The 11822-nt window shown below is 39.2% G+C and overlaps 1 protein-coding gene across 3 annotated transcripts; it reads right to left on the reverse strand.

Annotated features, from left to right (window-relative positions):
• Positions 1–1394: 1394 nt before the first annotated feature.
• On the reverse strand, positions 1395–9924 carry GAR1 (GAR1 ribonucleoprotein). 3 transcript variants are annotated; one of them, XM_044224265.1, is made up of 7 exons: positions 9806–9924; positions 9064–9270; positions 7471–7625; positions 6958–7017; positions 3535–3673; positions 2390–2455; positions 1395–1687 (listed from the first exon to the last, which is right to left on the reverse strand). In XM_044224265.1, the coding sequence occupies exons 2-7, from the start codon at positions 9257–9259 to the stop codon at positions 1674–1676; spliced, it is 630 nt and encodes a 209-aa protein (XP_044080200.1). In that variant the 5' UTR covers positions 9260–9270; positions 9806–9924; the 3' UTR covers positions 1395–1673. The 3 variants fall into 3 exon arrangements, with proteins under 3 accessions (XP_044080200.1, XP_044080199.1, XP_044080201.1); XM_044224264.1 differs by having other exon boundaries at positions 9631–9924; XM_044224266.1 differs by lacking the exon at positions 9806–9924 and adding an exon at positions 9486–9624.
• Positions 9925–11822: the final 1898 nt, after the last annotated feature.

Consider the following 11822-nt stretch of genomic DNA (forward strand, 5'->3'; position numbering starts at 1 on the left):
TAAGGTAAAAGGGGAAACCTTCAAGTAGTTTGTCTACCAACCTACACATTGTTTCCATCATAGACATTTGAGACTTTTAAATATCAAAAAAAGTGCACTATTATTTGTTCTTTGGACAATGCCATCATCACCCCTGTAGTGCTCACGAGGTTTCTTACAAACCAAGAGCAGAAACCTTGGCTGTAACTCTAAATCCAATTTCAACCCAACATTTCTAAAAAATCAAATAGCCTCCCTTTCCAAGTTCTAAAAACACAACCGCTTCTTCCTGTGAAAAAGTAGTTTTCTTTTTTTTTTTTTAAGATTTTATTTATTTATTTGAGACAGAGCAAGAGAGAGACAACATGAGCAGGGGGCAGAGGGAGAAGCAGGCCCCTCGCTGAGCAAAAAACCTGATGTGGGGCTCGATCCCAGGACCCTGGGATCATGACCTGAGCCAAAGGCAGACGCTTAACTTACTGAGCCAACCAGGCTCCCCGAAAAAGTAATTTCCCGCATATTTGTTCATTATATATATTCATGGCCAACATATTTATTAATTCTGCTGCAATTCTATTAATCAAGAAAGATAAATAAAACCCAAATCACTGACATAGACAATACTATATGCTACCTCAAACAAGTATTCAAGAGTTAACCAAGTATTAATATTAGGTATAGTATGCTAGAAAATTTAAGCAAAGATGGAAATATCATTCTTTCTGAGAACAAATACGTGTGGGGGGAAAAAATCAATGGCGGGGAAATAGTCCTATTATCACAGTATTCTAACTTGTTATCATAGTTACTTCTTGATACTACACTAGCCGTGGGGATCAAAAATCAATTTCATTTGTAATGTCCCTACCCAGGATTCTGAACATGTAACCAAGAATCTGAACAAATATATATTTATAATGAATAACATCTTTTTTTAATGATAAATAACATCTTAAACCTTTAGAGTTTCTTTTAAAATGTAAAATAAAAACATTCAATAAAACTTTCAAGATTCCATCTATGTTGAATGAGAATTGAACACGTCTCCAGAAATTACTTGAACTTCCGTTTTCACGTGAACAGAGCTGTTCCAACTTTAATAGATTCATAATCAAAACCAAAATTTGCTAATCAATTATTATTATTAAAGAAAATGCTTTAGTAACTCTTACATATACAAGTAAAATGCAATAAAAGGTATTGTTTTCACAAACAAAAGGCAAAGATTTTGAAAGGGGGTGTTAATTTATAAAAAAGGTTAAAGTACTGTTCCACTAACCTACTTTTTTTAAAGATCAGTTACATATGTAAACAAATCATTTTTTCTATCTGAAATCCACTCAGTTTAAGCTTAGTTGTACCTTTTAGCTTCAAAAATAGCCCTGTTTTAATAAACACAGCTGCTCTGTTACAACTTAAAGAAATAAAACATTTTATTTTAAAAATTCCAAGTATGCTTCAAATGGAAACTGCCCATTTATTAAGCACCCACAGAGTTCCATTGTACAAAACATTAAAACGTTTGTTCATACTCTTCTAGAGCAAAATCACCTATTCTGTTGCACTCATTTTTGCATGGCATTGACATTTTAATTCCACTGTCAGAAAACGACCAGTTCTTCAAGACTTGCTCAAGAAACAAGTTTCTGATCCATAGTAGTTCATGTAGAAAGTTTCTCTGCCAACTGTTATACTTAATGTCCTCTCCCTGATTAAGAGAAAATGAAAGTATTAAGGCTACAGAAAATCAATTTTTTAAAATTTTAATTTATTTTTTAAAATTTCTTTTCAGTGTTCCAGAATTCATTGTTGATGCACCATACCCAGTGCTCCATACAATACGTTCCCTCCATAATACTCACCACCAGGCTCACCCACCTCCCACCCCCCAATCCTCCAAAACCCTCAGTTCCTCAGAGTCCAGTCTCTAATGGTTCGTCTCCCCCTCCAATTTCCCCCAATTCCCTTCTCCTCTCCATTTCCCCATGTCCTCTGTGTTATTTCTTATGCTCCACAAATAAGCAAACCATATGATAATTAACTCTCTCTGCTTGACTTACTTCACCCAGAATATCAATTTTTAATCGCACTATACCAGAAATCTCAAGTTTAAAATCAGCATGAGGTCTTAGACTGTTTAGCCAACCAATTTACCACACTTAACTGTCATTCATATTATACTTTTTCGTTTGTCAAATTAATACAGCAAAACAAATTAGAAGTAGGTGAAAAAATTCAAAAGCCAAAGCACCGAAGTGATCAAAATAAAGCTACAAATCAGGCTAAAGCAAAGAACACCACGGTTTCCATACACTGGGGAAACTAAAATAAGACTGAATTAAAATTTAAAATGGTAGATAATACCAATTCAGAAATTCACTGATTCCAAGATTTGTTTTTTCACACTCACCTCTGAAACCACCACCCCCCCTTCCTCCTCTGAAGCCTCCACCTCCTCTTCCACCTCTGAAACCACCTAAAAATAAAGGAAATAATTACAAAATTATTGTAGCCTCTCCTATTCTGATAAGCCTAATACCCTAGATTGCAACTTTTTAAACAAGTATTCTGCCCTACTGTTAAGTGTAGGAGTACCTCAACTTTTGCTTAATTACTTTTTCAATTGAACTAAGGATGTTAATCATAAGAACAAAGGGTAGCAGATGGAGGTGATTTCACTCCGGAGAGCCTATAATAAAACAATTATTTAAAGTTAATTGAGCTACATTATGGACGATCACTGATGCTCACATGTTGCCTAGAAATGTAAAATTTTTAATTATTTAACACACATTTAGCTTCCTATTTCAGTCTCCATTTTTAATTCTTTACGTGGTAAGGAATGATGAATTATAACAAGAGGAAAAACAAACATATTTCTAAAATACTGGTATACAAATATACAAATTTTAAGAAAACATGAATTTTTTTTCATTATATATGAGACTGAATATAGAATGGGAGGGGGATCTCTAATTAGAGTCTCAAAAATATTTATTTAATAGACATATATTCAGATTTCTTAAAGAGATTATCCTAGCTATGGACCCAAAAAAGCACATTTAGAATGAAATAACTAAATTGAGAAAGACAAGGGTAAAAACAGTTCTCTCCTTTCTGTTTCAGTAACTGAAGATATCCAACCGATCTTCCGCTCCCCTCCTAATAACCTGGCTCTGCCGTCATCCTACCACCCATCCACCACCCCACTACTAACAGATCTAGGCATACTCGATGCTGCATTGCACCTTATCCCCAACTCTGCTCATCAGCTAACCACCCACAATTGTATACCTTATAAAATGCTCAACAAAACATGAACAACCCCAAAAAGATAAAATCCTTCAAAATTACACTTTATTGGATTTTTTAAATGAGTTATTGAAACTGAGCACTATTACTCTGACAATCTGCCAAGATCTGAAAATAGCTTTTCTAAAAAAAAAAATAAATAAGCATAAAGGAGGTTTGCTTACATAAAAAATTAAACTGTACTATATGAATTGGCTGCTACTTTGAAATCTCATTAGAAAATTTCCCCCCAAAATAACTTACCGCCTCTGCCACCTCTGCCACCTCCGCCTCTTCCTCCTCCTCGACCTCCCCTGCCACCACCTCTTGGAGGGCCCTTCTCACCTGGAGGTCGAGGTAAAAACCTCTGCAGTGGCAGCAGTTTATATGGGTCTATATAAAACTGGAAGTATAACAGAAACAATTAGTGTGACAACTTAGGAAGCATTACAGTATAATCTTTAAGAATCTACACACTAGACTTAAAAGGCAAAGACTTAATTTCTTTGTGCCTTAGTTTTCTGATCTATCAAATCAAGAGAACAAAGTACCTACCCAAAGTCTTTGTGAAGATCCAAAAATTAATGTACATAAAGCACTTAAACTTCATACACAATAAGCATTTACATGCATACAAAAAACCCAAGACCAATTCAGCCTCATTTCTCCTTATAAATGGATGCCTTCCAAAAATTAACTACCTTTTCACTCAAAAGAATTGCCCTAAAATGAAAACTATTAAAAATTTAACATTAAAATTAAAAATGAGGCACATACTAGTTATTTCAAAACTTTAATAAAGGATCAGATCAGTAACTATTTGCTGAACATACAAAGTCATAAAGGATGTGCATAAACTAAACCCACTCTATTATTTGGAATTAAAGACATTATTTTTCATAATAATGAAACATAATGAGGTATAGTTCACAATTTTATGTAAAACACGCATAAGCAGTTTCGAATGGTAATGTATCACTTATAAGATGTCTGACTCCCTCTTTAGATACCACCTTATCACTCTTCCCTTCAAACCCATTCTCTCAAAAATACTGTCTTGCTCTGCACCGCCCAATTTAGCAGTCACTAGCCACATGTGGCTATTTAATTAACAATTAAAAATTCAGTTCCTGAGTTACATTAGTCACATTTCAGGTGCGCAATAGCTACAAATGGTTAGTGGCTACTAAACTAGGTAGATATTTCAATCATTACAGAAAATTCAATGAGACAGCCTAGGCTAGATAAGGAAAACCTGAACCTAAACAGTGAATCTAGAAATGCGGAAAGGCAGAATGTACCAATTTAGCATCCGTGATAAAAAACAAAACAAAACAAAACAAACCCACTAAATCCACAGGGGCACCTGGGTAGTTCAGTTGGTTAAGCGTCTGCCTTCCGCTTAGGTCATGATCGCAGAGTCCTGGAATTGAGTACCACCTAATTGGAATCCCCACTCAGCCAGGAGTCTGCTTCTCCTTCTCCCTCTGCCCCTCCCCCGTTCATGCTCTCTCTCACTCACTCTCTCAAATAAATAAAATCTTTAAAATAATAAATGTTCAAATAAAAATATCGTGAGAAAGAGCAGGCATCCAGATGGAATTTAAGTGGGTACTGCAGGTAAATTCCTTTTTTCAGGTCACTAAATGAGAAGCCTGGCTCTCAGGCCCACCTAAAGCAAAAGTCAATTTCCCAGTGGGTACTTGCCAGGGTTCCTACAGCCAGTAGCAGCCACATGCCAGCAACAAGGCACTGTCCCCTTCTCATCAGTGGGCCCAGCATTCCACTGGCTCCATGACATTTTGCCTCGCTGATGCTAAAGCCAAAGAACACTCTACAGCAGCATTTTGCCACATTTGAGCATTTCTGCTCTTCTGACTTTGGTGAAAACCACTTTTATAAAACTCTCCTGGTTTGTGTCCTCCTTTACTGATGTGACTTCTCAGTCTCCAAGAGAGAATATTAATTTAGGAGGTATCCCAAAGCTCTTTTTCTCATTCTTTCTTCCTAGACTGTACCATATATTGTCTGTACAATGACAACTTCCAATTCCATCTCTAATCCAGGCTCTTCTTTTGAGCTCCTAAGTATCTAGTATCTCCTAAGTGCTTCAAATTCATTATGTCTAAAACTGAATTCATCATCTTCCCCCAATTCCCTTCTTCTCCAATGTTCCCCATTTTGGTACATCCACAAAGATGCTAAAATCAGACATGAGAAAGATGGTGATTTTTGAGAGAGCATGAGCTGGGGGAGGGGAGGTAGAGGGAGAAGCAGACTCCCTGCTGAGCATGGAGCCAGCTGCCAACCAGGGGGTTCCATCCCAGGACCCTGGAATCACAACCTGAGCTGAAGGCAGAGGCTTTACGTAGCCACCCAGGCGCCCCAGATATTGCTAATCAACTACCAAGATCTATCACTGCTACTTTCTGTATCTCTCATGAATCAATCCACTTTTCTCCATTTCCACTGTCACTACTACCCTAGTCCGAAATATCATCTCTTCCAGGATTAATGCAATTCTCTGTCCTGCCTCCTTTACATACTGTACTAACAAAACATGCTTTTATTTTTCCAGTGCTCTTTTTTAACATAAATTCACTGTATTTATCCTAATATTTAAAAACAAAACTAACGCCTAACTCTTTCCCACTACTTTGAAGGCCTTAAGTAACCCATCCCCCGCCTACCTCTCCAGTCTCATCTAAATGTTCTGCATCTGAGCTATACTTCTGCTTTTTCAGATTCTTACATTGCCTGTCTCAGAGACTTGTACAAACTGTTTTTCTCTACTTGCAATGGGCTTCCACCTCTTTGGCTAGCAGTGGTTCCCAAGTGTTAGCCTAATATATCAAAATTATCCAGGAGCCTCCCTTTTTAAAACTGAATCCTGATCCCTACCTAAGACTTACTTGCTCAAATTTCTAAGAGTGGGGCCAAGAAATAATGACCTTAAAAGCTCCTGTAGATATATTTTTTTTAAGATTTTATTTATTTGACAGACAGAGATGACAAGTAGGCAGACAGGCAGGCAGAGAGAGGAGGAAGCAGACTCCCCACTGAGCAGAGAGCCCGATGTGGGGCTTAATCCCAGGACCCTGAGATCATGACCTGAGCCGAAGGCAGGGGCTTTAACCCACTGAGCCACCCAGGTGCCCCTCCTGTAGATATTTTGATGAGCAATGAGGTTTGGGAATCACCTCTAGTGATTTTCAGGTCTCGGCTTCTAGTTCACGTCCTCAGAAATCCAATATATTAAATTTGGTCCCACTACTAACATTCTCATAGCAATCTGTATTTCTCCTTCACACCTAGTATCAAAATGTTATTGAAATATTTGTGAAATCATTTAATGTCTGACTTCACCCAAATAATATTTCAAAATTTAACATTTTACTTAGAACTTTAGGTCATGTAAGCTTTCCAGTAAGAGTTTTACATAAACTAAAAACACATTATAGCAGTTACAGAATTTGCTAATAAATATTTATTTTAAAATAAATGTTAAATATTAAATAATTGGCTTTTAAAGATCAGTTAAGTTCAACATCTAAAGTACAAAACATCTGCATTTAAGAGCTTCACTAGTGATACAGCAGGGGATTCTCAAGTGCTAAGTAGCACTGTCCTAAGGAAGGTCATTCACTTATAAAACCAAAGATCCTAGTTATCCTAAGCTTGACTCACCTTCTGCAGTTTTTTAAAGGAAGATGCCTTCATATTTTCTGACAATTTAACAGAAAAATACTATTAGTTGTATTAAGGAATAAGCAATTAAGATAAAAAATAACCTCATGAATTCATATGTAATTATAAAAACAAAGTTATACGGGAATATTTAGGAAAGGTAAGAAGTGAGTTTCCAAGAGAAAATGAAGTTTTTGTTTTTAAAACTTTTAATTCCACACTACTCCTGTGGCATCATCATAATCAAAACAAAGTACCTTAATCCTGTAGCACTTATCCAAATGGCAATCATTTCTAAAACCTTCCAAAAAGGAAGTCACTCTTATAGGGTCTTTTCTTTTCAATATTTGGAAATACATTCTCCTCTCTTGATTCTCCTTTATGGTCCAATCATAGCAATATTCTGTCCAATTTAATGAAGCAAGAAGTCTAATTAAATCAGGACTTAGCTCCAGAAAAAGCAAATGGTAACCTTCGAATGAGATCACTGGGTCTTCTAATTAAAAAGGATACAAAATCTCTAAGTTGTCCAAATATTTCATCCACTTTACCAATCTGTTCTTTGTTCTCTAAATAAACTGGAGCATTGAAATAAGGCACCTTATTTTCATCTGTAGTACACTTACAAACTATGTCATCTTCACAGGGATGCAGGAACTCTCCTAATACTGAAATAGGACAAGAAAATGTTAAAATATAAAACAATTTCAAATGATATTGACTAACATCATCTGGAAGCTTTCTTCTTGGGTACCTGGGATTTCACTTTATCTGTTCTCCTCTGAGGCCAAAAAAAAAAAAAGCCCAAAACTCCACACTAGCTATGTGAACTGCAGTAAGATTCTTATCTCTCTGTTTCAGTGTCCCTGTCTTTAATAAGGGCTAATAACAGTACCAACACCTAACATACAGTATTATGAGGAATAAACACAATATATAAATGTCAAGTGCTAAGAAAAATGCCTGGCACATTAAGACCAACCTATAACAGGTGTTTTATTATAACAATAACTATTATATTAAACACCATGCTTACACTCTACGGTCTCTTTTCATTTCCACAGTCCCTAACCATAAATCAAGTCTGTTCTTTTTCTCCTCCCCTTTTATAACTTCCCATTATCACCTCTACACCAATGACTCTTCACTCTTTTTCAGAGAAGTGTGGGATCTCAAAATACCATTATTTCTGACTGTCACCCCCAACAAAAATACTCATCACATCCCTGCAAAACCAATTCTTCATCCCTATCACCCAAGCTCAAAACCTGGAACCTTTTATTCCCAAGTATTATCCAAGTTCTACTGAATTTGTTTCCACTGGACTCTCTCTTCCATCAAACCCTTCCTTTTTTTCCCTCACTTCCACCCCCCTCACAGTGCACCATGCCTGGATCATTGCATGCTGGTGGGCTAGGACCTATGACTCTACCCTTTGCACTCTTCAAACCATGTTGCACAACTGCTTTTAAGGCCCAACCTTATCTTTATATTAAACTCTCTTCATCATTTCTCCTTTTTGATGTAGGTTTCTACTGTCAAATCTGTGTCACATTCCACAGCTTCCATCCCACCTCATTGGTAATTATTTCAAAAACTACTCTAATTAGGTCTTTTTCTTGGCTTCCCCTCTATAATATCCCTTCCAAGCAATATTTCACACTTCTCTTACTTATGAACAGCAACTGAGAGCATGGGCTTTGGAGTCAGAAAAGCTTTGTATCTCAAACTGATCACTTATTACTATGATCCCTGTAAAGAAACCTAACTCTGAATCACAGTTTTCTTACCTGTAAAACGGGAACAACAGGAGTAAATACATAATACTACCTACGTAATAACTTCGTTTTCAGCCCAAGCTCAATTTCCACCTCCACGTACGCATTCTACGTGTTCTTTTGCTTTCTTCATCTTCCCTTTCTCATCACAGCAATAAAGCATTATTTCAAGTCAGTTTAAGCATCTCCAGAACTGACTCCCCAACCAAGCAGCAACTTCCGTATGAGAGCTGCTAGAGGTATCTTTCAGCATGTAACCCCCGAACTTAAACCCATAACCTCCGCCCCAAGCAGGCTAACAAGCAGGCTATGATTTAAGGCGACATACAAACTACATGTTCCGGAGGTCCTTGGTCCTGGCCCTTGTTAAAGCCTCCGCGGCCACCTCCTCGTCCAAATCCTCCTCGGCCGCCACCGCCGCCTCTGAAATTCCCGCCTCCGCCTCGGAAATGGTTGTTGCTGCCGCCGCGATTGAAGCCGCCACCTCGATTAAAGCCTCCCCGACCTCCTCCTCGAAAAGACATGCTTACTTTACCTGGTGAGAAAAAAAAAAGTGCGTACCGTTGGGTCACTGTGCCGTCTGGGTGCACCACCTAACCCCTCTGAGCCACGCTCAGAACACCATACGGGGGGACAATAATAAATACAGCAACCTTGCCACCTCACGCACGACCAAGTCGCTAGAGATGAACCTAAAAGGTGAGGAGAGTCACCTCCCCAGAGCCTGTGCGCGCTGACCGGACCACTCACCAGCCTCGGCGTCCCCGCTTAGTACCTCCTCCCCGAGCAGGCAAGAAGGTCTTCACAACGCATTCCCTTCCTCCCCCCAACCCTCCCTTAGCGGCATTCCGGATCCAGCCATTTTCGGACCCTTCTGCTCCCTACTCCAACTCACCTACGCCACGTGCACCTCCAGCCCCGCTGAGCACGCCCACCTGCCCTGTTCTTCCGCTATACACGAGCCTCCTCGGCCACCGTACCCGCACACACTGAGGGCGAAGCGAGGAGGGGTGGGGTGCGGTGGGAAACGGCTAGAAACTTGAAGGACTGGTTTACAAAAAGCCAATTACCGGCAGAACCCGGGGCGCCGTCGCCTTTCAGAACAGCCTTTTCCGCTGGAAGAGCAGCAGTACTATCTGACTTCAAACCCCAGTTCACGACAGGTCAACTTGCCTTCACCTACGTAGGAAGTGACGTATAATAGTGGCGTCCTTTGAATGCAAAGAGGCTGCAGGAAGTTCCCTCACGCTGTTGCCCTGGGAGATGGCTGGCGTTAGTGATCCGCCCTTCTCCCGGGAGCCTGCGTGTTCTAAGTGGCGGGGGACTGGCCGTGAGCCCTGGCTTTTCAGGCCGTGAAATGGTTTCCTCGTTCGTCAATTCATTGCCAGCCGCAGCAACTCTGCAGCCCACATCTCTGAGGACTTTTCAGCTGCGCTCTGCCCAGAGGTCGATCTGGTGGCATTGCAACCCCGTGCAAGGTCTTCCTGCGTTCTTGGGAGCGCTTGTTTCTCCCGGACCTTTTGAAGTATGTACGATTGTGAGCTGACTGCGCCTGTCCTCTCCTACGGTTTCATCAGTTAAAGGAAGAAAAACTGGGTGTATGTGTATCTTAAAAATATTTTTTTCTTTAAAAGTATATTTTATGTGACAAAAGCCAAATATTTTTATCTTTTGCACCAAACGGTTTATTGTTTGTCCAGTTGTTTTTGTTTTTGTTTTAACATGCTTTAGTTAAATAATCTCTACACCCAACGTGGGGCTCCAAAACACAACTGGGAGGTGGAGCGTGGCAGGCTCTTCCAACTGAACTAGCCCGGAGCACCTGTCCAGTACACTTTTAGCACTGACAGACTCTGGACCGTCTGTGCTGCAAGCCCCTCTTCCCCTTTAAGCCCTTGATATCTAATTTCAGCTTCCAGTGTAATTTCTTTTCCAAAGAAAGCTAGTGAACCGTTTATTAAATTTGGATGGTATCTTTTTTTTTAAGATTTTATTTATTTATTTGACAGACAGAGATCACAAGTAGGCAAAGAGACAGGCAGAGAGAGAGGAGGAAGCAGGCTCCCTCCTGAGCAGAGAGCCGGATGGGGGGCTCCATCTCAGGACCCTAGGATCATGACCTGAGCCAAAGGAAGAGGCTTTAACCCACTGAGCCACCCAGGGGCCTCTGGATGGTATCTTTTACACCAGAATTGTCTGAGACCTTCCCTTGGTATTTGACGCAGTTGAATACTGTGCCTCTGAAAGGGCAGAGATTGGTACCTACCTCAGAGGCTAATTTTGATTTGGAAACAATGTTGTAAACTTCACTATGAAATGCTAGAAATCACAATATGCCTTCTACACTAATACATAAACTTTTTGAGAAAGCCCCTAACAATCCTATGTATGAAAGGAACTTAATAAATATATTTTTTATTCAGATTTGGTAAATGTACTTTAAATTCTGTAGATCATATAGAAAATTACTCTTGACTGCCTTGCTCTATTTTGCTTTGCTTCATCTAACTTTTATGTTCAGTGTTTAGCTCCATTAGGTGTCCACTGCTAACTCTAACTCACTGTGATGAAATCATTAAAGTTTTTTAAGACCTTCCAGATTATCTGGTGCCCCTTTATTTTACTTATTGTCAGTAAAAAACTAACATTCAAGAAAGTGAAGTAACTTCTCCAGGCAGTTAGAGGAATAAAGTAGAACATTAGATTCTCAGAGTCTTCAGTCCTTTTCTGTGCCCACTCCCCATTTATTACTCATCCCAAATTGTGCATCATTCCAGCCACCTGCCAGCCCTCACAGTAGCATCATACTCCTCATTTCTGAATCTTTTGACTCAGATCTTTGAGCAGTCTCCTTTTGTCATTGTTAGCATCATCGCCACCCCAGCCTTGATTGATCTCTTATCCAAAGCTGTCAATTTCTATTAATTCCTGGAAGATAGCTTTCTGCTGTAATTACAGGCATCTTGTTGTCATTACCATACTTCCTGTGTTAATTCCTACCCTAAATCACTCAATATAATCTATAAGTATTGAAAAGTCCATAATAAATGTTTCCATGTATAACTTTTCTTCCATCTGTATTGCGTA

The sequence above is a fragment of the Neovison vison genome, chromosome 11 (genome assembly GCF_020171115.1).
Source record: "Neovison vison isolate M4711 chromosome 11, ASM_NN_V1, whole genome shotgun sequence".
NCBI classification, from domain to species: domain Eukaryota; kingdom Metazoa; phylum Chordata; class Mammalia; order Carnivora; family Mustelidae; genus Neogale; species Neogale vison.